This window comes from Salmo salar, chromosome ssa09 (genome assembly GCF_905237065.1).
Source record: "Salmo salar chromosome ssa09, Ssal_v3.1, whole genome shotgun sequence".
Lineage (NCBI taxonomy): Eukaryota > Metazoa > Chordata > Actinopteri > Salmoniformes > Salmonidae > Salmo > Salmo salar.
In genome coordinates, this window is record NC_059450.1 from 21,561,276 (window position 1) to 21,587,775 (window position 26,500).

A 26,500-nucleotide genomic window follows, 5' to 3' on the forward strand; every position below is an offset into this window, starting at 1 on the left:
TAAGAGAAACTACAAACAAGGGGAGCATCCAGATCAAATTCATTGCGGGTTGTTTCTAGATATTCAGGTGATCATAGAATGTATTGTTTTCTATAATTATGTAATGCATTAATTGTGAAACTTGATGGAGCAACACTAGCTGGTATGTGTGATGTTTAACAATCAAAAAAGCACCCAACATCACTTTTAATGAATATTTAATGTGAATATTTATCAATAAGCAATCAATGCTCATTAACTTTTTTTATTTGACAAACAAGTCCAAATCTGAGGTAAAAAAATAAATCATCATAAATTACATCTTGATAGATATAGCACTGGATGTTTTCATGGAAAACTCTAAACATTGTAACAATGAGGTCAAATCACAGTGGGTGACATTGAGGTATCTATGTAAGTACTGAACATGGATGTTTACTTTAACACAACATTCATTGCTATTGATATACTATTCCCGTTGAAGCACAAAACCATACAGTCAATTCCACAATACAGTTTACCAGATCAAACATATATGAACATTATTTGGAATTCCTCGGCATGCGTTAAAACCAGAACATACTTCATCCCCATCTGCAAAATGTATAGCCATGCTTTTAGCTACATCAATTGTATCTGGAAGAAGTTTATACTTGCTTAGTCAAGTAACACATTTCATTGATGTAATCCTCAAACTGAAGTGCTGACACCACAGCAAGTCTCTGATATCTTATTACAATTGGGGATACCAACTGCAGTGATCCACCAATCAACTCCCTCTGCTTACATTATAAGGCCAACAAGGTTGGAGACTTGAGGATATCAACAGATTCAGCCTTGCCCACTCCACTTTTGCGACCATCAAACCCCTCTCCAAGGGAGTCGAGCTCAGGACAGGAGAATGTGAAAATGGTCAGGTAGCTGCTACAGGTGGGGGTCGAGGTCACAACAGGAGTGCTCAGAGGCTCTAGGTCGTTAGATACAGATTTGTACAGGGTTTCCCAGTCCGTAACCCCAAGGGAACCGCTCAGGTCAATGTCTGGTACAGAGCGGGCAGTCTCTGTAGGGACTTTCTCCTCCATGCTGGGCAGCAGGTTGTCCAGGAGCCCCTCCTTCATATCCAAAGAGGGCTCAAGGTCGCAGATGTTTACTTCAGCACTGGCACAGAGTAGGATGTTGGAGTTCCCAGAGATGGCTGTGGACGGGTCACTGGGAATGTCCATGTCCTGGAGCGAGGGGGCTTCCTGGGCACTGTCATCATGGAGCTTACTCCCCTCTGGGCTGGGGGGCAGCTCGGGAGACCCACTGGGCTCCAAGAAGATGGAGTCCAGGTCTTCTGCAATTTGGCACACAGGGTTATGAGTAGCGAGGACAATTTCTAGCCTCTCTTTCTCTTTGAGGAGATTGGCTATCTCAATCTGCAGAGCTGCTTTGTCTTCCTCCAGCTGATCAGTCTCCTTTGAAAAAAACAAAAATGAGGAACACAGGAAATGTAAACAATCATAACACAGATTACTGTTTCAAATTATGGTACTGTGATTAGCATGATGTCCAAGGGTTAACTTACAGCTTGCAGTGTATCAGTGAGTTCCCTCCGTCTGTTGCGACACTTGGCTGCAGCCATTTTATTCTTCTCTCTCCTCACCCTCTTCTTCTCTTCTTCCTCTGGAGAGAGCTGTGAGATTCAGAGAAAAACACTTGCACCTTGAATAATCTGTCCATTTAATCTCCTAATCTCAGCCTTCCATTGCCAGTTCCTCCTTTCTAGAGTAGCAAAAGCATCTTTCTCTGCAATGCGTCTAAAAATAGACCGTTGTTGCAGACTCACTGTGACCTGAATATAAATGGACTGCCTGAGCTCGGCACACAGCCAAATACACTGCTTGTGGGGAGCATGCAATGCTGCTGCACTGTTGGATATTAAGATTGATTTAGATGTTCACACAAGTGAATGTGTTTCATTTAATTTGCAATCTGAAAAGCGCTAACCAACCTGTTCGATTTTTCCCTTTCTGCCAGTGTTTTTTCCCCTGCTCCCGCCCACTTTGGGTGTTGCCTGGTGAGAGCTCTGCACTTCATTGGCTTGCTTGCTACCCAGAGATGGGGAGACAGATGTTATAATAGTCGGCTGGACCATCCACTGCAAATCTGGGGTAGTGGAAATTGCAGTCACTGTTGGAACAAATGAAGTGGCTGGTATATCCATGTCTGGGCAGAGCTCCTGCAAAGTTATATATTATCACAGTTATTAATAATAATAATTATCACAGTTATTAATAATTTACCACTAATGATTTTTATCACAATTTACTTAATTATTTTACTGCACAACAAGTCAGTCATTCTAAACACATGTTATTCTAATGACAGAGACATAAGGAAATTACCCCATTTGTATTGGGGATGTCTGTGACTTTATGCTGTATTGTCATGGCATGTATGAACTATGTATGGGTTTCCTTAAAATATTTCTAGCCATCTAAAAATAGTCTCCCCGAACCAATATTTGACTTTATCATTGCTACTGACGTCAACACTGACGCAGAGATGCTGTGAAGTCTCCGGAATGGATTTATTTTCTCAATGAACCGCTGCATGGACACGCTACATATTTGGTCTGAGGACTTGACAATGATAATACACACAATTTTCATCCACAGGCGTGTTATTGCATTTTCAATATTTCAGTCTTGGATTTTGGAATAGGAAATAGGTATTCATAACATAAATATGAATAATATGGTAAAATCATGTACCCCACTTACCCACCCATATGCTGACAATCTCGATAAATAAATCAATGATTTCCGATTATTGATTTCACACCCATTTATGTTAATAGAGTATTGATTAACGATGATAAATGATGAAAGTCAACCACATTTTAATTAATAGTCGTTGACATCGTTGCGTGTGAATATTATTATCATTGCATCACAGACATCACCACTTGATTCCTTCATACCTGTGCACTGCTCTCTGACGGCGAAGCTGAGGATCTGGAGAAAGAGTCATCTTGCGTCTTCTGATAGTACGTCAGGGTGTCCCCGACAGGAGATTCTGTGCTGCAGCGAGACATTGAATCGAAGTCAGAGTTAAGAAACATGTCTTAAAATATCATCAGCGAATAGAATCATTAGCCTGCTCGTCAAATATTGTTTTGTTTTTCTTCAGTTGCTTCTATTCCAGGTTTATACCTGGTAACTGATAGACTCGTGTGCAAGCCCCTCCTTTTATAGTCTGCCAGACTTTTATGAATGAACGGAGGCTATACCATCTCTATGGAGGGGAGCCACAGGACAAAGAAACACACATTTAGCATATTTTTTAACATCTGCCAAATGCTCAATGTCATATGACTGAGTTGCTAAAATTTGTAATTTCCCCCCAGTTAAATATAATGTAATTTTTCCAAATGCATTTATACAACAAATACCAGAGAGAAGTGTGCAGCGTGTAGCATGCCCATTCATAAATTCAGGCACACGGACTCTATTGATTTTTGTGAAAATAACAGCACATTTTAATGGCCATATAATGCAGTTGTCTCTATCTGAATGAATTGGTTTACAGCGCACTATATGACATTGGAAATATACACAATGCTTACTGCTTAGAATTATTGTAAATGTTATATACGTTTTATCAGGCAGTAGGATAATTATAGGCCACTACAACTTAAGTTATCTACACACCAGAACTGATACATCTGGTTGTGTTAGTTATAAAGCATTTTTTAAATTATTTTAATTACATAATAGAATGACAGTATAATATTAGCCTACGCCATTAATATAACGACAGTTATTATACGCCAATCTCGCAAAGGATGCATTCTATATAAGGACACTGATGTCCAGGAAATCACATTTTTTCTTCAAATTATTTTTTTAAACAAAAACCCTACGGCTCGATCTACCAGTAACCATTGACGAACATTATTTGTATTTGCATTTACGTATTTAGTATTTATTATTACGAAAAGAAAACGATGCAATACATGTCGCTGAAAATAAAACGGATACAAAGTACAAACTGTATGGTGATCTTTTTTTTTTTATCATTAAGACCCCGCGCGCGTTGCACTTGCAAAAAAGTACTGCGAAGCGAAGCGAAGCGAAGCGATCACGTGACTTAACCCGGAACTGAGCAGCGTCTATATTTTTATCATCGAGATAGCTTGGTGGCGACTGACTGTAGCGCACAGCCAGCAACAGTATGTCTAGATTTTTTCTATTACTTACTTTTCCTGTTCTTTTTGATTTTACCTTTTCTATTACGTTCTATCTACCGGTAAATCTTAGAAAATGTTTGCGGGAAGAGATCCACAAAGACGTGCTGGTCACAGGCGAATACGAAGTTAGCGAACAACCAAATGCGAAAACCAATCTCAAGGTAACATAGCTAGCTAGGTCTGAACTAGTGAGCTAGACTGTATCAAATCCTTGGAATCAAGTTGGTGTTAGCGTTACTATTTGACATGGAAGCCTCGAATATGTGCATCACTTAGTTACTATCAATACAATCAATGCCAATATAAAAAATGGTCTCTGCAGGTTTGTTTGCATTAGCTGGCCACCTGACCGATAGCTAAAGTCATCTAGCTAACCTATAAGATGTATGGACTATCGAACATGTACAGTACAGCTGGCTAATGTAGCTAGCTAAATAAAATGCGGTCATTTTGGTAAAACAGAGTACGGCAAAAGATTTGAATAGCCATCAATATCAATGAAAGTATAGTAATAATCATGTAGCTACGAGCGGACAGGTGTATAACATCGAGCACATAGCCATGCAATCTCCATAGACAAACATTGGCAGTATAATGGCCTTACTGAAGAGCTCAGTGACTTTCAACGTGGCACCATCATAGGATGTCGCCGTTCCAACAAGTCAGTAGAGCTGCCCCGATCAACTAAGTGCTGTTATTGTGAAGTGGAAATGCCTAGAAGCAACAATGGCTCAGCCACGAAGTGGTAGGGCTCACAGGACCACCAAGTGCTGAAGTGTGTAAAAATCTGTCCTCGGTTGCAACACTCACTACTGAGTTCCAAACTCTCAAACAGAACAAGAGCTGTCGGTTGAGCAGCTGCACACAAGACTTGTTGTTACTCTTTATTTAACGGCAGGTAACCTAGTGGTTAGAGCGTTGGACTATTATCCCGAAAGGTTGCAAGATCGAATCCCAGAGCTGACAAGGTAAAAATAAGAATTTGTTCTTAACTGACTTGCCTAGTTTTTATTTAATCTTTATTTAACTAGGCAAGTCAGTTAAGAACAAATTCTTAATTACAATGACAACCCACTGTTCCCCAGTAGGCCAACTGCCTTGTTCAGGGGCAGAATGGCAGATTTGACCTTGTCAGCTCGGGGATTCGATCCAGCAACCTTTCGGTTACTAGCCCTACGCTCTAACCACTAGGCTACCTGGAGTGGTGTAAAGCTCGCCACCATTGGACTCTGGAGCAGTGGAAACGTGTTCTCTGGAGTGATGAATCACACTTCACCATCTGGCAGTCCGACGGACAAATCTGGGTTCGGCGGATGCCAGGAGAACGACTGCTTCGTGCCAACTGTAAAGTTTAGTGGAGGAGGAGGAATAATGGTCTGGGGCTGTTTTTCATGGTTCGTGCTAGGCCCCTTAGTTCCAGTGAAGGGAAATTATTAACGCTACAGCATACAATGACATTCTAGATGATTCTGTGCTTCCAACTTTGTGGCAACAGTTTGGGGAATGCCCCTTTCCTGTTGCGGCATGACAATGCCCCCGTGTACAAAGCAAGGTCCATACAGAAATGGTTTGGTTCGAGATCAGTGTGGAAGAACTGACAGGCCTGCACAGAGCCCTGACCTCAACCCCATCAAACACTTTTGGGATGAATTGGAACGCCGACTGCGAGCCAGGCCTAATCGTCCAACATCTGTGCCCGACCTCAGTAATGCTCTTGTGGCTGAATGGACGCAAGTCCCCGCAGAAATGTTCCAACATCAAGTGGAAAGCCTTCCCAGAAGAGGGGAGGCTATTATAGCAGCATTAATGCCCGTGATTTTGGAATGAGATGTTCGACGAGCAGGTGTCCACATACTTTTGGTCATGTAGTGTATGGTATAAAAATTAACAAGTAGCTAGCTAGTTTATTTTGATTCATGCATGTCTAGTGTATCTGGGTCAAAAAAGTACCAACAGTGTGTTTTAATTATTTTCCATTTCAGATTACAGATTCATCAGGTCACATCTTGTACTCCAAGGAGGATGCTTCAAAGGGGAAGTTTGCCTTTACAACAGAGGATTATGATATGTTTGAGGTTTGCTTCGAAAGCAAATCCCCCCTAGGTGAGTGTTTAACCATGTCACAGATATATTCTAACATAGCAATGGGCGTGGATCGTTTAAGTGTAAAGCCAGCAGGGTTCGACCTTAAGGCTTTTCCGCTTTGTACGGGGCAAGTAAAAAAAAATAAAAAAGGCAGACAACCCAGAATATATACTGAATAAAAACATGAGCGCAACACGCAACAATTTCAAAGATTTTACTGAGTTACAGTTCATAAGGAAGTCAGTCAATTGAAATAAATTCATTAGGCCCTAATCTATGGATTTCACGACTGGGAATACAGATAACTTTTTTTTTTAAAGTAGGGGCGTGGATCAGAAAACCAGTCAGTATCTGGTGTTACCACCATTTGCCTCCTGCAGCGCAACACATTTCCTTCGCATAGCGTTGATCAGGCTGTTGATTGTGGCCTGTGGCATGTTGTCCTACCCGTCTTCAATGGCTGTGCGAAGTTGCTGGATATTAGTGGGAACTGGAACACGCTGCCGATCCAGGGCATCCCAAACATGGTCAATGGGTGACATATGTCTGAGTATGCAGGCCATGGAAGAACTGGGACATTCAGCTTCCATGAATTGTGTACAGATCCTTGTGACATGGGGCTGTGCATTATCATGCTGAAACATGAGGTGATGGCGGCGGATGAATGGCATGACAATCGGCCTCAGGATTTTGTCACGGTATCTCTGTGCATTCAAATTGCCATTTATAAAATGCAAGTGTGTTCGTTATCCATAGCTTATGCCTGCCTATACAATAACCCCACCATGGGGAACTCTGTTCACAACATTGACATCAGTGAACTGCTCGCCCACACAACGCTATACACATGGTCTGCGTTTGTGAGGCCAGTTCAACTTACTTCCAAATTCTCTAAAACGACGTTGGAGGCAGTTTATGGCAGAGAAATTAACATGAAATTCTCTGGCAACAGCTCTTGTGGTCATTCCTGCAGTCAGCATGCCAATTGCATACTCCCTAAACTTGAGACATCTGTGGCGTTGTGTGACGAAACTGCACATTTTAGAGTGGCCTTTTATTGTCACTAGCACAAGGTGCCCCTGTGTAATGGTTGTGCTGTTTAATCAGATTCTTGATATGCCACACCTGTCAGGTGGATGGATTAAGTTGGCAAATGAGAAGTGCTCACTAACAGGGATGTAAACAAATGTGTGCGTAATTTGAGAGAAAAGCGTTTTGCGTATGGAACATTTCTGCAATCTTTTATTTCAGGTCATGAAACATGGGACTTTCACTTTACATGTTGTTTTATATATTTTTTTCATTGTAGATTTCAGTTGTCTGACTTGACAAGTAAAAAAATCACTATCAAACAATTACTCAGATCAGAATTGGATCAGGCAGCGCACAGCAGTACGTTGTTGACATTGAGTAAATTGCCATTGAGTAAATTGCCTATTTCAATAAATGTTATTTACACAAAGAGAACAGAGCTAAGAGTCTGACCAAAGCAGCGCAAAATATCCAGTCATTTTTATATATATATGTGTGTGTGTGTGTGTGTGTGTGTGTGTGTGTGTGTGTGTGTGTGTGTGTGTGTATGTACAGTGGGGCAAAAAAGTATTTAGTCAGCCACCAATTGTGCAAGTTCTCCCACTTAAAAATATGAGAGAGGCCTGTAATTTTCATCATAGGTACACGTCAACTATGACAGACAAAATGAGAAAAGAAAATCCAGAAAATCACATTGTAGGATTTTTAATGAATTTATTTGCAAATTATGGTGGAAAATAAGTATTTAGTCACCTACAAACAAGCAAGATTTCTGGCTCTCACAGACCTGTAACTTATTTTTTAAGAGGCTCCTCTGTCCTCCACTCGTTACCTGTATTAATGGCACCTGTTTGAACTTGTTATCAGTATAAAAGACACCTGTCCACAACCTCAAACAGCCACCCTCCAAACTCCACTATGGCCAAGACCAAAGAGCTGTCAAAGGACACCAGAAACAAAATTGTAGCCCTGCACCAGGCTGGGAAGACTGAATCTGCAATAGGTAAGCAGCTTGGTTTGAAGAAATCAACTGTGGGAGCAATTATTAGGAAATGGAAGACATACAAGACCACTGATAATCTCCCCTCGATCTGAGGCTCCACGTAAGATCTCACCCCGTGGGGTCAAAATGATCACAAGAACGGTGAGCAAAAATCCCAGAACCACACGGGGGGACCTAGTGAATGACCTGCAGAGAGCTGGGACCAAAGTAACAAAGCCTACCATCAGTAACACACTACGCCGCCAGGGACTCAAATCCTGCAGTGCCAGACGTGTCCCCCTGCTTAAGCCAGTACATGTCTAGGTCCGTCTGAAGTTTGCTAGAGAGCATTTGGATGATCCAGAAGAGGATTGGGAGAATGTCATATGGTCAGATTAAACAAAAATATAACTTTTTGGTAAAAACTCAACTCGTCGTGTTTGGAGGACAAAGAATGCTGAGTTGCATCCAAAGAACACCATACCTACTGTGAAGAATGGGGGTGGAAACATCATGCTTTGGGGCTGTTTTTCTGCAAAGGGACCAGGACGACTGATCCGTGTAAAGGAAAGAATGAATGGGGCCATGTATCGTGAGATTTTGAGTGAAAACCTCCTTCCATCAACAAGGGCATTGAAGATGAAACGTGGCTGGGTCTTTCAGCATGACAATGATCCCAAACACACGGCCCGGGCAACGAAGGAGTGGCTTCGTAAGAAGCATTTCAAGGTCCTGGAGTGGCCTAGCCAGTCTCCAGATCTCAACCCCATAGAAAATCTTTGGAGGGAGTTGAAAGTCCGTGTTGCCCAGCGACAGCCCCAAAACATCACTGCTCTAGAGGAGATCTGCATGGAGGAATGGGCCAAAATACCAGCAACAGTGTGTGAAAACCTTGTGAAGACTTACAGAAAACGTTTGACCTGTGTCATTGCCAACAAAGGCTATATAACAAAGTATTGAGAAACTTTTGTTATTGACCAAATACTTATTTTCCACCATAATTTGAAAATAAATTCATTAAAAATCCTACAATGTGATTTTCTGGATTTTCTTTTCTCATTTTGTCTGTCATAGTTGACGTGTACCTATGATGAAAATTACAGGCCTCTCTCATCTTTTTAAGTGGGAGAACTTGCACAATTGGTGGCTGACTAAATACTTTTTTGCCCCACTGTATGTATGTATGTATGTATGTATGTATGTATATATATACATACATACATACGTACGTATGTGTATATATATATATATATATATATATATATATATATATATATATATATATATATATATATATATATATATATATATATATATATATACACACACTACTGTTCAAAAGTTTGGGGTCACTTAGAAATGTCCTTGTTTTTGAAAGAAAAGCTAATTTTCTGTCCATTTAAAATATCAAATTGATCAGAAATACAGCGTAGACGTTGTTGTTCATGACTATTGTAGCTGTAAACGGCTGATTTTGAATGGAATATCTACATGGGCGTACAGAGGCCCATTATCAGCAACCATCACTCCTGTATTCCAATGGCACATTGTGTTAGCTAATCCAAGTTTATAATTTCAAAGGGTAATTGATCATTATAAAACCCTTTTGCAATTGTTAGCACAGCTGAAAACTGTTGTTCTGATTTTAAAGAAGCAATAAAACTGGCTTTCTTTAGACGAGTTGAGTATCTGGAGCGTCAGCATTTGTGGGTTCGATTACAGGCTCAAAATGGAAACTCGTCAGTCTATTCCTGTTATGAGAAATTAAGGCTATTCCATGTGAGAAATTGCCAAGAAACTTAAGATCTCGTACAATGCAGTGACCTACTCCCTTCACAGAACAGCACAAACTGGCTCTAACCAGAATAGAAAGAGTGGGAGGCCCCGGTGCACAACTGAGCAAGAGGACAAGTTCATTAGTGTGTAGTTTGAGAAACTGATTCATCACAAGTCCTCAACTGGCAACTTCATTAAATAATACCCGCAAACACCAGTCTCAACGTCAACAGTGAAGAGGCTACTCCGGGATGCTGGCCAAATATCTCAGACTGGCAAAAAAAGAGTCTGAAATATGGCTTTTTCTTTGCAAAACAATAGCAAGATCTAATGAGAAATTTCAACAAACCTTAGTTGAGCAAAGCATTGCAAGACAGGAATGATGCATGCGAGACCGGGGGGAAAAAAATCCCTTCTTGACGTTGCGAACCAAACATTAATCCTACTAACTGAAATATCATAAGTATTAAGACAAATTAAAGTTATGAAGTGTATTTTTCAAACTACTCCAATAAATTGTTTTTTAAATTGGAATAATTATGAAAGTCGGAATCTATGCTATTCTCATTCAGATGTATTGTTAATGAGAAATATTTTAGGCCACAAGAAGTGAAATTGAGCAATCAATACAAAGATGGAAAAATAGATTGAGCTGAGGAAAGCTTATGAAAGAAATTGTGTAGTTGGCCTTGACCTATTTCCATATTATTCTAGCATTGTGCAACCTACCTACAATGCATATACAGTTGAAGTCGGAAGTATACATACACCTTAGCCAAATACATTTAAACTCAGTTTTTCACAATTCCTGACATTTAATCCAAGTAAAAATTCCCTGTCTTAGGTCAGTTAGGATCACCACTTTATTTTAATGTGAAATGTCAGAATAATATCAGTAATTTATTTCAGCTTTTATTTCTTTCATCACATTCCCAGTGGGTCAGAAGTTTACATACACTCAATTAGTATTTGGTAGCATTGCCTTTAAACTGTAACTTGGGTCAAACGTTTCAGGTAGCCTTCCACAAGCTTCCCACAATAAGTTGGGTGAATTTTGTCCCATTCCTCCTGACAGAGCAGGTGTAACTGAGTCGGGTTTGTAGGCCTCCTTGCTCGCACACGTTTTTTCAGTTCTGCCCACAAATTGTCTATAGGTTTGAGGTCAGGGCTTTGTGATGGCCACTCCAATACCCTGACTTTGTTGTCCTTAAGCCATTTTGCCACAACTTTGGAAGTATACTTGGGGTCATTGTCCATTTGGAAGACCTATTTGCGACCAAGCTTTAACTTCCTGACTGATGTCTTGAGATGTTGCTTCAATATATCCACATAATATTCCTGCCTCATGATGCCATCTATTTTGTGAAGTACACAAGTCCCTCCTGCAGCAAAGCACCCCCACACATGATGTTGCCACCGCCATGCTTCACGGTTGGGATGGTGTTCTTCGGCTTGCAAGCGTCCCCCTTTTTCCTCAACATAACGATGGTCATTATGGACAAACAGTTATATTTTTGTTTCATCAGACCAGAGGACATTTCTCCAAAAAGTACGATCTTTGTCCCCATGTGCAGTTGCAAACCGTAATCTGGCTTTTTCATGGTGGTTTTGGAGCAGTGGCTTCTTCCTTGCTGAGCGGCCTTTCTGGTTATGTCGATATAGGACTCGTTTTACTGTGGATATAGATACTTTTGTACCTGTTTTCTCCAGCAACTTCACAAGGTCCTTTGCTGTTCTGGGATTGATTTGCACTTTTCGCACCAAGTACGTTCATCTCTAGGAGACAGAACGCATCTCCTTCCTGAGCGGTATGACGGCTGCGTGGTCCCATGGTGTTTATACTTGCGTACTATTGTTTGTACAGATGAACGTGGTACCTAAAGGCATTTGGAAATTGCTCCCATGAACCAGACTTGTGGAGGTCTACAATTGTTTTTGGGGTTCTTGGCTGATTTCTTTTGATTTTCCCATAATGTCAAGCAAAGAGGCACTGAGTTTGAAGGTAGGCCTTGAAATACATCCACAGGTACACCTCCAATTGACTCAAATGATGTCAATTAGCTTATCAGAAGCTTCTAAAGCTATTACATAATTTTCTGGAATTTTCCTAGCTGTTTAAAGGCACAGTCAACTTAGTGTATGTAAACTTCTGATCCACTGGAATTGTGATACAGTGAATTATAAGTGAAATAATCTGTCTGTAAACAATTGTTGGAAAAATTACTTGTCATGCACAAAGTAGATGTCAACTGACTTGCCAAAACTATAGTTTGTTAACAAGAAATTTGTGGAGTGGTTGAAACACTTAGGTTGGAGTCATGAACTGGTTTATGTAAACTTCCGACTTCAGCTGTAGTAGCCTGAGAGAGAAGGATGAGGCAAAACATTTTAATCAGTTTATAATTATCCAGTTCTGAGGACCAGTGGCGTAGGCAGAAATCTGTTGATGGCAGGGCCTGCCCAAAAAATTCTGGTACACAATTTGGGCACTCATCATAAAAGCTTATCTTAATACCTTTCTGTAATTGATCGCAAACAACAAACCATCTCATGTTAGCCTTATTTTAAAATGGATTACATTTATTTTTCCCTCAATCTACACACAATACACCATAATGACAACGTGAAAACAGGTTGACATTTTTTACAAATTTATTGAATATAAGATACCTTATTAACATGACTGCACTAATCTTGTAGGCCTATGTAAATTCAATTAACATGTGACTCACAGACCTACAAACTGTAGGCTTATAATTAAGAGACTAGAACAAAATGCCATGTTATAACAGTAATAATCACAATAGGCATCGATGGCCTAGAATAGTGGTCACCAATCTTTTCTTTGTCGATCGCTTGAGTCGAAATGCAATTATCTGCTGGGCGCGGGAGATCAAGTGCACATACAATGTATTGTGTGATCAATTAAATTATCAATAGTCTAGGTTCCCAAACTGCGGGGGTCCCTTATATTTAAAAACTACAGTCTCAAGCGAGTCTGGTCAGAGGTCAGTTGTTGTAGCCTATTACTTGCGAGGCACATCAGAGCAGAAATTTAAATAACACGTTTATTTCACTGGACTGATGGTGATGTGTCAGCGGAGGGAGGTAGAGTGCGAGTCGGAGTGTTGAATAACAGCTTTGTAGTGCTGATCATTGTCTCCGACTACTGAAAGTAAGTCCCTCGATTTAGATCAATGCAATCAGTAGGGGGACTGGAGGCCCTTCATGGGGAAATCACTGATATCAAATAACTTGGCAAATGCTCCAATATCCCCTTCTATACATGGTCTCTTCAATCATTTTTTTACTGTGAGCTTAGTTTGGCCATTTTACTTGTCTAAGCTAGCTAACCGTGGGTAGCCTACACACGGTATCAGTGCTAAGTGATGTGCCAGAACCTGCCCATTGTTTAGAAATTGATGAACTGAATTGAATATAATTAACAATTCATTTTTTTTTTCTTCCCCCAGTAAATAATCAAGCATAATTCATTACATAGGCCTAAATACAATTGATTTTATGTACAGCACTCGATTTTATGTATAACGTCCTTGAGTGTCCTGAAAGGCATCTGCCAAATAATGTATTATATCAATATATCCCTTTAGTTTTCCCAACCCCTCCCTACTGCTTGCTATGAATTCCATCTGATTGTGTATGCGTGTTCAGGCCAGTGCTTGACTGAAATGGGTGCTGGTACTCATTTTGGGTCCCGGTATCATTTTATATTTGGCTGCAAGAACTCCTATATTTCTTTTGTCGCTAATATTGTATAGGAGGTGCAGCAACTCCAGCAGTAGACCATTTAAGGTGATGATGGTACTCAATTCCAGTGCGCTCTTGCAAGTAGGCTACTGTGCTAAGGTAAAAAGACAATGTCCAGTTTGGAACAAGTGCTCAATCTGATTGCGCCCACCCAGGCCTACGCCCCTGCTGAGGACAGCAGAGTTGCTCTGCAGCTCATGATGATTTACAACCAGTCACAAGACGCACAGCCAGCTAGGCTCATTGACTGTCACTCGCTCCATCTGCACACACAGATAGGCCTAGGCCACTACACATCTTTCGTGCCACAGCGCGAAATAGTGGAGACAAATATATTTGAATATTCTAAGAATCTTTTGTAAATGTCATGATTCCTCTCATCCATCCCGTAGCATGCGAGCCAAATGTGTAGTAGTCTTATTTTAATGTCACGTCTTGCTTCAAGGGTTGAGAGCATATATGATTAAGCCAAAGCAGACTGGGCAGGATTTGGAAGCAGGGAATAGTCATTTCCTGGAATGTTTGGCCTCTGTACAATAAGTCTTTTCATTCTGGGGTCTAGGTACTGGGGGGGTCACAGACCAGCTGGTCAATTTAGACATGAGGCATGGTGTGGAGGCAAAGAATTACGAAGAGGTAAGTACCAACTGCCCATCAGCCTTTCTCCAAGTGCATCTGGATCAGATTTGGTGTGGCCATGAGTCAACATGAAAAAAATATGTATAATGTCAATGATGGTTAAGGTTCCTTTCACAGTCCTCTTTAAAATCTCAGTCCTCTAAAATGAACACTGCAGTAAAAAAAAAGCCAAAGAACTGTTCTTTGTATTCACACTGCCCTTGCCTTTGAATGAGGACTCAACTCTTTTGCCAGTTTACTTCACCTATTCTATTTTGTGGTCCGAGTTCTCTTTGCATTCACATTGCTATGTTAAGGAACCAAGACCTTTGAACATTTACTCAAATGCACTTTGTAAAAATCCAAACTGCAGTATAAGCCATTCCATCAGAACGTGTTATTGGACAGCTAGATATACAGTACCAGTCTCAAGTTTGGACACACCTACTCATTCCAGGATTATTTATTTTTACTATTTTCTACATTCTAGAATAATAGTGAAGCCATCAAAACTATGAAATAACAAAAGGAATCGTACAGTAGCCAAAAAAGTGTTAAACAAATCAAAATGTATTGAGTCTACAAAGTAGCTACCCTTTGCCTTGACAGCTTTGCACACTCTTAACCAGCTTCATGAGGTAGTCACCTGGAATGCAATAACAGCTGTGCTTTTTTATAAGTGAATTGTGGAATTTCTTACCTTAATGCATTTGAGCCAATCAGTTGTGTTGTGACAAGAGTGGGGTATTATACAGAAGATGGCCCTATTTGGTAAAATACCAAGTCCATATTATGGCAAGAGCAGCTCAAACAAGCAAAGAGAAACGACAGTCCATTACTTTAAGACATGAAGGTCAGTCAATTCTGAAAAAGTGCAGTTGCAAAACCATCAAGTGCTATGATGAAACTGTATCATGAGGACCGCCACAGGAAAGGAAGACCCAGAGATACCTCTGCTGCAGAGGATAAGTTCAGTAGAGTTACCAGCCTCAGAAATTGCAGCCCAAATAAAAACTTCAGAGTTCATGTAACAGACACAACATCAACTGTTCAGAGGAGACTGCGTGAATTAGGCCTTCATGGTCAAATTGCTGCAAAGAAATCCCTACTAAAGGACACCAGTAAGAAGAGATTTGCTTGGGCCAAGAAACATGAGCAATGGACATTAGACCGGTGGAAATCTGTCTAATGTGTCTTTGTGAGACGCAGAGTAAGTGAACAGATGATCTCCGCATGTGTGGTTCCCAACGTAAAGCATAGCGGTGATGGGGCTTTGCTGGTGACACTGTCAGTGATTTATTTATAATTCAAGGCACACTTAACCAGCATGGCTACCACAGCACAGCATTCTGCAGCGATACGCCATCTCCTCTGGTTTGCGCTTTGTGGGACTATCATTTGTTTTTCAACAGGACAATGACCCAACACACATCCAGGCTGTGTAAGGGCTATTTGACCAAGAAGGAGAGTGCTGGATCACCTGACGCCAACCCAATTGAGATGGTTTGGGATGAGTTGGACCACAGAGTGAAGAAAAAGCAGCCAACAAGTGCTCAGCATATATGGGAACTCCTTCAAGACTGTTGGAAAAGCATTCCAGGTGAAGCTGGTTGAGAATGCCAAGAGTGTGCAAAGCTATCAAGGCAAAAGGTGACTACTTTGAAGAATCTCAAAATACACTGCTCAAAAAAATTAAGGTAACACTTAAACAACACAATGTAACTCCAAGTCAATCACACTTCTGTGAAATCAAACTGTCAGCTTAGGAAGCAACACTGATTGACAATACATTTCACATGCTGTTGTGCAAATGGAATAGACAACAGGTGGAAATTATAGGCAATTAGCAAGACACCCCCAATAAAGGAGTGGTTCTGCAGGTGGTAACCACAGACCACTTCTCAGTTCCTATGCTTCCTGGCTGATCACTTTTGAATGCTGGCGGTGCCTTCACTCTAGTGGTAGCATGAGACGGAGTCTACAACCCACACAAGTGGCTCAGGTAGTGCAGCTCATCCAGGATGGCACATCAATGTGAGCTGTGGCAAGAAGGTTTGCTGTGTCTGTCAGCATAGTGTCCAGAGCATGGAGGCGCTACCAGGAGACAGGCCAGTACATCAGGAGACGTGGAGGAGGCCGTAGGAGGGCAACAACCCAGCAGCAGGACCGCTACCTCCGCCTTTGTGCAAGGAGGAGCACTGCCAGAGCCCTGCAAAATGACCTCCAGCAGGCCACAAATGTGTCTGCTCAAACGGTCAGAAACAGACTCCATGTGGGTGGTATGAGGGCCTGACGTCCACAGGTGGGGGTTGTGAATCCAATTGAGCACATCTGGGACATCATGTCTCGCTCCACCCACCAACGCCACGTTGCACCACAGACTGTCCAGGAGTTGGCGGATGCTTTAGTCCAGGTCTGGGAGGAGATCCCTCAGGAGCCCATCCGCCACCTCATCAAGAGCATGCCCAGGCGTTGTAGGGAGGTCATACAGGCACGCGGAGGCCACACACACTACTGAGCCTCATTTTGACTTGTTTTAAGGACATTACATCAAAGTTGGATCAGCCTGTAGTGTGGTTTTCCACTTTGATTTTGAGTGTGACTCCAAATCCAGATCTCCATGGGTTGATAAATTGGATTTCCATTGATTATTTTTGTGTGATTTTGTTGTCAGCACATTCAACTATGTAAAGAAAAAAGTATTTAATAAGATTATTTCATTCATTCAGATCTAGGATGTGTTATTTTAGTGTTCCCTTTATTTTTTTGAGCAGTATATATTTTGATTACTACACAATTCCATATGTTATTTGATGGTTTCACTATTCTAGAATGTAGAAAATAGTAAAAATAAATAAATAACCCTGGAATGAGTAGGTGTCCAAACTGACTGGTACTGTACCTACTCACATTTGACGCTAATAGATTGTATTTAGTTAAATTATAAATCGGAAGATAATATTAACATGTATTATTGGTAACAGAATAAATAGAACTGCAAATTGTACATCAATGCCACTTAAGAGCTAGCATTGATTCGCTGAATGTTGTCTTACATTATTCAAGGCCCACTTTCAAATAAACAATTTATGAATCTCTTAGCCTATAGATCATGTATTGCAAACAAATAATCTGAACATCGTGTCAGTACAAAACTCCACATGTTTTGTAATGTCTGTGCGTCCTTGACAATTGCTAATCAAAAACAGCATGTTTTTTCCTCCACGAATCTGAACATCTCTTTTGTGGCACCAATGTGAGGGGAAACAGTGTTTCAGTAGTCTAGTGTGAGGGGAAACAGTGTTTCAGTAGTCTAGTGTGAGGGGAAACAGTGTTTCAGTAGTCTAGTGTGAGGGGAAACAGTGTTTCAGTAGTCTAGTGTGAGGGGTTATGACAGTAGTCTAGTGTGAGGGGTTATGACAGTAGTCTAGTGTGAGGGGTTATGACAGTAGTCTAGTGTGAGGGGTTATGGCAGTAGTCTAGTGTGAGGGGTTATGGCAGTAGGCTAGTGTGAGGGGTTATGGCAGTAGGCTAGTGTGAGGGGAAACAGTGTTTCAGTAGTCTAGTGTGAGGGGTTATGGCAGTAGTCTAGTGTGAGGGGTTATGACAGTAGTCTAGTGTGAGGGGTTATGACAGTAGTCTAGTGTGAGGGGTTATGGCAGTAGGCTAGTGTGAGGGGTTATGGCAGTAGGCTAGTGTGAGGGGAAACAGTGTTTCAGTAGTCTAGTGTGAGGGGTTATGACAGTAGTCTAGTGTGAGGGGTTATGACAGTAGTCTAGTGTGAGGGGAAACAGTGTTTCAGTAGTCTAGTGTGAGGGGTTATGACAGTAGTCTAGTGTGAGGGGAAACAGTGTTTCAGTAGTCTAGTGTGAGGGGTTATGACAGTAGTCTAGTGTGAGGGGTTATGGCAGTAGTCTAGTGTGAGGGGAAACAGTGTTTCAGTAGTCTAGTGTGAGGGGTTATGACAGTAGTCTAGTGTGAGGGGAAACAGTGTTTCAGTAGTCTAGTGTGAGGGGTTATGACAGTCTAGTGTGAGGGGTTATGGCAGTAGTCTAGTGTGAGGGGAAACAGTGTTTCAGTAGTCTAGTGTGAGGGGTTATGACAGTAGGCTAGTGTGAGGGGTTATGACAGTCTAGTGTGAGGGGAAACAGTGTTTCAGTAGTCTAGTGTGAGGGGTTATGACAGTAGTCTAGTGTGAGGGGAAACAGTGTTTCAGTAGTCTAGTGTGAGGGGAAACAGTGTTTCAGTAGTCTAGTGTGAGGGGAAACAGTGTTTCAGTAGTCTAGTGTGAGGGGTTATGGCAGTAGTCTAGTGTGAGGGGTTATGACAGTAGTCTAGTGTGAGGGGTTATGGCAGTAGTCTAGTGTGAGGGGAAACAGTGTTTCAGTAGTCTAGTGTGAGGGGTTATGACAGTAGTCTAGTGTGAGGGGTTATGACAGTAGTCTAGTGTGAGGGGTTATGGCAGTAGTCTAGTGTGAGGGGTTATGGCAGTAGGCTAGTGTGAGGGGTTATGGCAGTAGGCTAGTGTGAGGGGTTATGGCAGTAGGCTAGTGTGAGGGGTTATGGCAGTAGTCTAGTGTGAGGGGTTATGGCAGTAGGCTAGTGTGAGGGGTTATGGCAGTAGGCTAGTGTGAGGGGTTATGGCAGTAGGCTAGTGTGAGGGGTTATGGCAGTAGGCTAGTGTGAGGGGTTATGGCAGTAGGCTAGTGTGAGGGGTTATGGCAGTAGGCTAGTGTGAGGGGTTATGGCAGTAGGCTAGTGTGAGGGGTTATGGCAGTAGGCTAGTGTGAGGGGTTATGGCAGTAGGCTAGTGTGAGGTCCGGGAATAATGACAAGCGAACCTGTTCACATTGCCTTAAAGCGAACCAAACCAGACCACCTCTCGAGATGGTCTCAGTTCAGTTCGGGGGCTCTTAAGGGTTCTGAGTTCATTTGGAGTGTTCACACTGCACAAAAGGGGACCAAGTGTGAAGACACCTTAAGACTAACTTTCTCTCAACGCATTCTCACACAGATCTTTATCCACTCCACAATACAAGTGTCATACACTAACATTTTCACGCCATTAAATGTGACTAAGGACAACCAGTGGTCAATCGGGGCTTTATTCTGTATGGTGCAATGTTTCGGTGGAAGAGAGAATACTCATGTCCATTTGTGACACAGTACGCTCAACTTTAATTCTTATGATCTTTTCAGATTGCAAAAGTTGAGAAGCTGAAGCCCCTAGAAGTTGAACTAAGACGTCTCGAAGACTTGTCGGAGTCCATTGTGAATGACTTTGCCTACATGAAGAAGCGTGAAGAGGAAATGAGGGACACAAATGGTAAGTGCTATGGGGGAAAAAACTAAGGTGCAAAGCAACATATTTGCGGTCCATGTTTTCACTCAACCAGAAAATGTTCATTGTCTTTTATATGTTTTTCAATCTTTTTTGCCTGGTCTTGTGAAAAGAGTAAAACCTTAGTTTATTTAATCTGACACGTTACTCGGTTAAATAGATTTTCCCTCACCTTGCAGAATCCACCAACATGCGTGTCTTGTACTTCAGTATCTTCTCCATGTGCTGTCTAATTGGGCTGGCAACGTGGCAGGTCTTCTACCTACGGCGTTTCTTCAAGGCGAAGAAACTGATTGAGTAAAGCCATCTACGAAGCGGGGACCATGTTGAGGACGTTTGGTGAAATGGTGTGCAATTTGTGAGAGAAAATAAGTTGGGTAGTAGACCCCCTATACAATTTTAATTTATTTCAGTCAACTTCAGTTTTTTACTAGCCTCATCTCAGGCACTATGTTTTGATTAGAAATACATTGGTTTGAGATTTACTCATGCAATATTGCTACCAATACTGTATGAAAATAAACACAATTTTTAGTGAGTGCACAAAGCCTCCCATCACACATTCAGCTATTGTTATGCAAAAATAAAGTGTCCCCAGTATGTCAGGTACATGGTTGTGTTTTTGATTAAGAAGGCTTTCACTCTGGGTGTCTTTCATATAGCTATAAAGACTATACGGCATTGAAAGACCAACAATTACAATAATTGTCTCATTTAATGAGGGAAATCCTGTTTTTAAATGAATCTTGTATCATTTGACAATGTTGGCACACTTAATCATTTCCATAAAGTTCCCAGGCTTTGTACATTCTTCTCAGTTTTCTGAGGTTTGGTCTAGGTGGTTCCTGTGAAAAACAAGAAAATATTGTTTAGCAAGTAAAATTAAGCTAGGCATGGAGCAAATTCTGATTGTGGAGCAAGACTCATTTGTATTTTGTTAATATCTGTAGTCACATGTTTGAAGTCTTGATTTGTAATGTGTTGGACCCCAGGAAGATTAGCTAGCCTTACAATAACTGTTTAATTTGTAAAAGTAAAATTCCACCTAAACTATTTTGGTATGTTTCATTTGATTATAGTCCTGAAATGTTAGCAACCAAGTTGAAGATTAACTTTCAAAATATGGCATACCATCTATTTTAAAAGTTGTGTCTTAAACTTGATTGCTGACATGTAAAACATTTTGGGAATATATCAACAAATACCCACATTTTTTGGGGTGGAGCTTTCCTTTTAAACTGATCCTTAATCAGTACATGTCTATAGTGGTACCTCTTGGTCATTCAAGTGAAGAACGTCTACCAGCGGGGCGATGGATGGGCGGCCATGGGCACACTGGAAGGGCAGCTGGCATGAAGATAGAGCGCCTACCAGGCTGCAACACTCCTCCTTACTGAGGGGGTCATTGAATTTGATTGCACCTGTTTGGGCCATAACACCAATAATACTTCACCATGACACTAATGAGCAACGTATACAAAGTACAGTATGACCACTGAATTAAAAATAACACTCACCATGACATGCAAGGGAAGCGAGGACTTTAAGTACCGTAAGAGGCAATGTCCCTCGCACTCTGCCAGTTGAACGCAGTAACTGAGATGAAAAACACAGACCAATAGGAATGAACTCATATCCATACAAATTATTTGTCGATATTCATCCTATTGATTGATCTTTCAAACAAGACAGCATGGAAAACTATTCTCCTTTTAAAGATTTTGGAAGAGTACACACAGTGCTCACCTCAATCTGCTCTTGCAGGTACTCCTGGAGGACAGTTGCATGAGGTGGAAATGAATAGGAATGAGGTGATAATTGAATCAATAAGGAAATATTACAGGGTACAATCATTTTGCTGAAGAGAGGTGGTATAATTCTCACCTCCACTATGGGCTTGATGATAGAACGCCTCCCCCGGCGGAGTTCATTGCTCTCCTTCTCTGTGAAACACATTGGCACCTTCCCCACCAGGACCTGGGGATCTCCTATCTGCGAGAACTGCAACTCCAGACCCAGGCCCCTCAAGGATGGCCGGCAGGACCTGTGAAAAGGAACACCCCCTAATCCATATCATCAGAGCAGAAGCTGTGCCACCACCACTATAGACCCTTACTGCTAATTAAGCGGTTGAGACAGCTGGGAAAACCAACCGCACATTCACTACATCTCGTTTGGATGGTCAACAGAGTTCCTCTGACCGCTTGTCTTAGAGGCAGCTAAGCGCTGACCTGAGCAGCCTCAGCTCCTCCTCTGTCACGCTGACCTCCAGTGGTGGGGCTACAGTGGATGAGCATAGCCGTCTCTCCCCCGGTGCCCCTGGGTCATCCTCGTACGAATCTGCATCATTACATAGCAGAATGGGCGGTTACACTTTACACCAATTGCTTGTATTCCTACTTGGTAATGCTGTAATTACTACAGTAACAACACTGTATTAACATGTTGTTACAGAGTATTTCAGCATTGTCTTTGTAACTGCATAGCATCCACTTCAGGGTGGGGTGGTCTTACCTGCAACTAGATTCTCAAGACGAACTCTCTCATGCGCAGCGTGTTGATCCACTAACACTAAAAGGTTCCCTGAAATTCAAAAGGTGTGATCACTTAGAAAGAAAAATGGATGACTTAAAACTGGAAAACTGTTTAACCTTAAAATCTCTCTCTGTACCATCAGTTTCACTGCATGCCGCAGGATCTTGGTCTTGTGTGTTGATAAGACATGCAAGAAACTTCTTATCCACTTGATGAATAACCTACAAGGTAAGAGAAATATTTAGCTAGTGTTAGAAATCACTTCATGGTGGGATATAAACCCACTGTATCAACACACTATCATATGAATCAAAGGGTAATGAGATATTTTCCTTCATTGAGTGAATCATGTCCTTGGAGAAGCGGTATGGAAAAAGGATGTTATGGATCTTCACAGCCAGTCCTTCAGCTTGCACACTTGATATGTCCACACCAACCTGGCAAGTCATGGGTTGTTGAAATAAGCAATAATGTGCTTTAAAGGGAAGTCAAGACAACACACAATTTCTACATGTGAAAATAAAGTAATTGTATTTCATTTCTGGACTGAGGCAGGTAGTCTATTTGTACATTCTGGAGTGAAACGAGAGAATTTGGCTTACCATAGGAGGTCGTGCAAACACAGGGTTAGTCCACTCAGAGTACAGGGAGGACAGTGAATTAGAGTCCTGAATGTCATCTCCTATAAAAAGAAAAAAATAAGATTACAGAAGAATATAAAAAAATAGGTTAATAATACACACACTTAGTCTACTGCAGCATTCTGATCTACATTTTTGCCAGAAACCTCCATTGTACCTCTATTGTCAGGCCCTGAACTAAGAACTCTCCCTGCTTTGGATTTGGGAAGGAAGGGCAAGACTAGATCCATTTGAAATGGGTAACACCTGTACTCAATCCCTGCAGGGGAAGGAAGGAAAGCCAGGTAGTAAACACTAACACTCATAATCAAACATACATCCTTAAATATACTTTTCATACATCGCTTACTACTGTCAAACTTGATCCAAACAATATAATGGTCTAAACTTTAAAAGTAGGCGTTAGACAGATATGATGAATACATGATAAAAGTTCTTACCTTTTTTGGAGATGACACTGATTGCCATGTTGGTGACATCTGACGTGCAAGACACTTGTGTCTCTTCAGCAGAGGGTGCTTCATATTTACTGAGTCCTGTCACTTTGTTGATGTAGACCAGCTTCCCCACAGCGTCGTCATAGTGATGCAGCCAATCACATGATGCTGTGACATTATTCGCTTCCTTTTCATCTGGCAGAGGATTTGTACTGCAGCCCGGGATGAAGTCACGATTCCGGCCAGTGTTATTGTGGTGTTCTTCATTATTGATGTCTAGAATAGCATTGTTTTCTACAGTGTCCTGGGGACATATATCCGCATTTGAAGTAGTCTCTGGAGGATGTACAAATTCCCTGGTTGCAACCTCTGTCCTTTGGTGTTTTAAATGAGAGAGTTTGGCAGCCAAAGATATTCCACTGCTCCGAGCGGAGAGAGATTTGTGTTTGGTGAACATGGAGAGTGTTAATGGGCTTTTGTGGTCTTTCATCAGATCCAGGCGTGACTCTGTGACATCCCTTTCTTGATCCGCTTCAAGATAGGGCAAAACAGCCTTGGCATTCATAACCAAGTGTTCGGTCTGGGAAGCTGTGGCATCAATTGCTAAATAATTGCTATTAACGTCGACAGGAACTGGATTGGATTCGGTAAGCTTCCCGTATATTCTTCTGAACCTGTCCAGAGATCCAGCCTCTTTATATAAAGCCAGCTTTTGACATGACATGAACGTAGAAATCTTTGAAGGGATGCCAGTGGGAAAGTCCTTACTTTCTCTGTGGTACACGTGAAGATGACCTGGGCCCTCCGCCATAGACCATTTTCGTTTTGTTGCAAGTTTCTCTCTAGATTCTAACGCTAGCTCTTGTCTACTCTGGTGGGAGAGACATTTCTGAGAGGGTAAACTGCTATGAATGTATGGATGTGATAGAAAGATCTTTCTGTGTCCACCTGGATTCAGTTCTGTGTCCTGTGGTTGAGGTAGTGTCTGTTTGATAGAGCCCATCTCTGACTGGATTCCCTGAGTGAGAGAACATGGTGCTCTCACAGTGCATCTTGAGAGGGATACATGCTCTCTTGCATTATCCTTCATCTCTGTTCCTTCTTCTATACTCATTTTCAGATTTTCTCCCTTTGTCTTAAAGATAAGACTTTGCGGAGATGACTCAGGACAAGAAAGAGCAGATTTCAGATGTGCATTGCTTTCATTCTCTTTCGTAACTTCCTTGTAAGACTCTGAATCCATAACTGATGAATCTGTAATTGAATCATACTGTAGACCTTGGTCTGTATCTACTGAGCTTGGTCGACATTGTGGATTTGTGGTATTATGCTCTTGTTCAAAACCCTTAAGGACCTCCTTGTCCCTTAGTTTTCCTACTCTGTCACCCTGCTCTGATTCAACTCCATCACATGTCTGACAAACACTTTTCATCTTGTCAGCGTCTTCTGTGTGCCGTCGATGAACAGGTTCTGATGCAAGGGTCCTTCCAACATTACATTCCAGGGTAACACCCTCCATGTGTGTTTGGACACCTTTGCCAATGGAGTCCTTAACTCCGTCTGTGCTAGCTGTTTGGCCACTAAACACATTCTTACAAATGTAGTCCTGGATATCCTCTGGGGAGATTTCACTCACCAAGTTCTCTCTTGTCAGGAATGCTTTCACCGCCTCTTCTATGCAGAACAGAATACTTTCCCAGTCTTTGAATTCAATCAGTGTCTTGGCAGGCTCAAGGCATATGTCATACTCAGAGTAGTGGCACATGATATTGATGACATACATTGCATGTAGCTCGGCTCCTCTTCTCTGCTTTGGGCTCCTAATGGCAGGAGGTGTACCGGGGATGTCATTCTGCCGACTTGAACTGCCTACTTTGCGCAGGAGAAGGTTCAGCAGCTTGTGGATGCGGGTTTTGAGAAGGAGCCTGTCATTCACATAGAGGAACTGTAAGGTGTTGTTGTAGTGGCCTTCTCGTCCTACATAACCACTTACTTCAAACTGTGCATGGGAGTGGCTGATTTCCCCAAGCTTTTGGGCCCTACCTAAACCATGGATCTGAACAAACCTGTAGTAAGTGTTTCGGGCTTTGGAGAGCTGTACCACCATGGTCCCTGTGCAGTCATTCTTCAGCGTGAAAGAGACAGAGGGGTGAATGAGTGAAATGGCCTCCACTCTTTGCCTGATCCGTTCAAACTCCAGCACGCTATCCATCCTGTTTCTCCTCACTGGCATGTTGTGGAAGAAGTTACAAATAACAACAGTCGTCCCTGCAGATGGGCGGGTAGTCTCAGCCTCAAACACATCCAAGCCTTTACCATCCTTGAAGACTTTTACATGAGTCTTCACAGACATTTTGGTCCTGGATGATATCTCCACCAGCATAGCGAGATTAGCAATACTGGCAATAGCTTCTCCTCTGAATCCATAGTATTTGAGATGATCTAGGTCCTCTAAAGAACTGCATTTGCTTGTGAAGTATCTGTTTCCTACAGACTTCATATCCTCTATGTCCATCCCTGAGCCATTGTCTATAACCTGCACTTTGAAGGCTTCGATGTCCACCCTCACACCCACGCATGTTGCACTAGCATCAATACTGTTCAGAATCATTTCTTCAAGACACTGCTGTAATGAAAATATTGCGATTCCAGACCGAAGCTTACCTTGAACTTCTTTTGACAAACACTTAATCATATTTCTAACGTTAGACCGTGGTTAATTTCTAAGGGCAACAAGGAGCCACTGATGTGTAACATTAGCTAGCTATCCTGTTAACGTTAGCTAGCCAAGATTCAAACCAGTGCTTTCCAACCGACAATTTAGCTAACGTTACCGGTGCGGGTGTTTTAAATTGATACATACGACCAACGTGTGCAGTCTCCGTCTGGATTTTAAGTAGTTTGGAAGCCTCGAAGTCCTCGACTTTCACTAAACACGTTAATTCCAGCAGCGACTGTTTATACATTGTGAAGTCTATGGTAGCTTTCTCCACACCGGTTTCTTACCTTGTTTAAGGAGAAAACACTGCCCCCTTAAGGCATGAAAGACCATGTTCCTAGAGGACTGAATAT

The 26,500-nt window shown here is 41.7% G+C and overlaps 3 protein-coding genes across 6 annotated transcripts; 1 reads left to right on the plus strand and 2 right to left on the minus strand.

Moving 5' to 3' along the window:
• Positions 1 to 180: 180 nt before the first annotated feature.
• LOC106611096 (proto-oncogene c-Fos) lies at positions 181 to 3,170 on the minus strand. The gene is made up of 4 exons (XM_014210963.1): positions 2,945 to 3,170; positions 1,973 to 2,200; positions 1,547 to 1,654; positions 181 to 1,436 (listed from the first exon to the last, which is right to left on the minus strand). The coding sequence occupies exons 1-4, from the start codon at positions 3,083 to 3,085 to the stop codon at positions 768 to 770; spliced, it is 1,146 nt and encodes a 381-aa protein (XP_014066438.1). The 5' UTR covers positions 3,086 to 3,170; the 3' UTR covers positions 181 to 767.
• A 919-nt stretch (positions 3,171 to 4,089) lies between these two features.
• On the plus strand, positions 4,090 to 20,424 carry LOC106611044 (transmembrane emp24 domain-containing protein 10). Its single transcript, XM_014210873.2, has 5 exons — positions 4,090 to 4,374; positions 6,196 to 6,316; positions 14,419 to 14,492; positions 19,674 to 19,800; positions 19,995 to 20,424. Exons 1-5 carry the CDS (start codon positions 4,198 to 4,200, stop codon positions 20,114 to 20,116), a joined length of 621 nt encoding a protein of 206 aa, XP_014066348.1. The 5' UTR covers positions 4,090 to 4,197; the 3' UTR covers positions 20,117 to 20,424.
• Positions 19,564 to 26,487, minus strand: mlh3 (mutL homolog 3 (E. coli)). Of its 4 annotated transcripts, XM_014210869.2 has the most exons (12): positions 23,432 to 26,436; positions 23,149 to 23,250; positions 22,953 to 23,032; positions 22,683 to 22,787; positions 22,487 to 22,571; positions 22,330 to 22,398; positions 22,047 to 22,155; positions 21,700 to 21,859; positions 21,562 to 21,585; positions 21,333 to 21,411; positions 21,088 to 21,236; positions 19,564 to 20,660 (listed from the first exon to the last, which is right to left on the minus strand). In XM_014210869.2, the coding sequence occupies exons 1-12, from the start codon at positions 26,121 to 26,123 to the stop codon at positions 20,589 to 20,591; spliced, it is 3,726 nt and encodes a 1,241-aa protein (XP_014066344.2). In that variant the 5' UTR covers positions 26,124 to 26,436; the 3' UTR covers positions 19,564 to 20,588. The 4 variants fall into 4 exon arrangements, 3 of the variants coding, with proteins under 3 accessions (XP_014066344.2, XP_014066346.1, XP_014066345.2); XM_014210871.2 differs by lacking the exon at positions 23,149 to 23,250 and having other exon boundaries at positions 20,512 to 20,660; positions 26,292 to 26,487; XM_014210870.2 differs by lacking the exon at positions 23,149 to 23,250 and having other exon boundaries at positions 20,512 to 20,660; positions 23,432 to 26,435.
• Between the last annotated feature and the right edge of the window lie 13 nt (positions 26,488 to 26,500).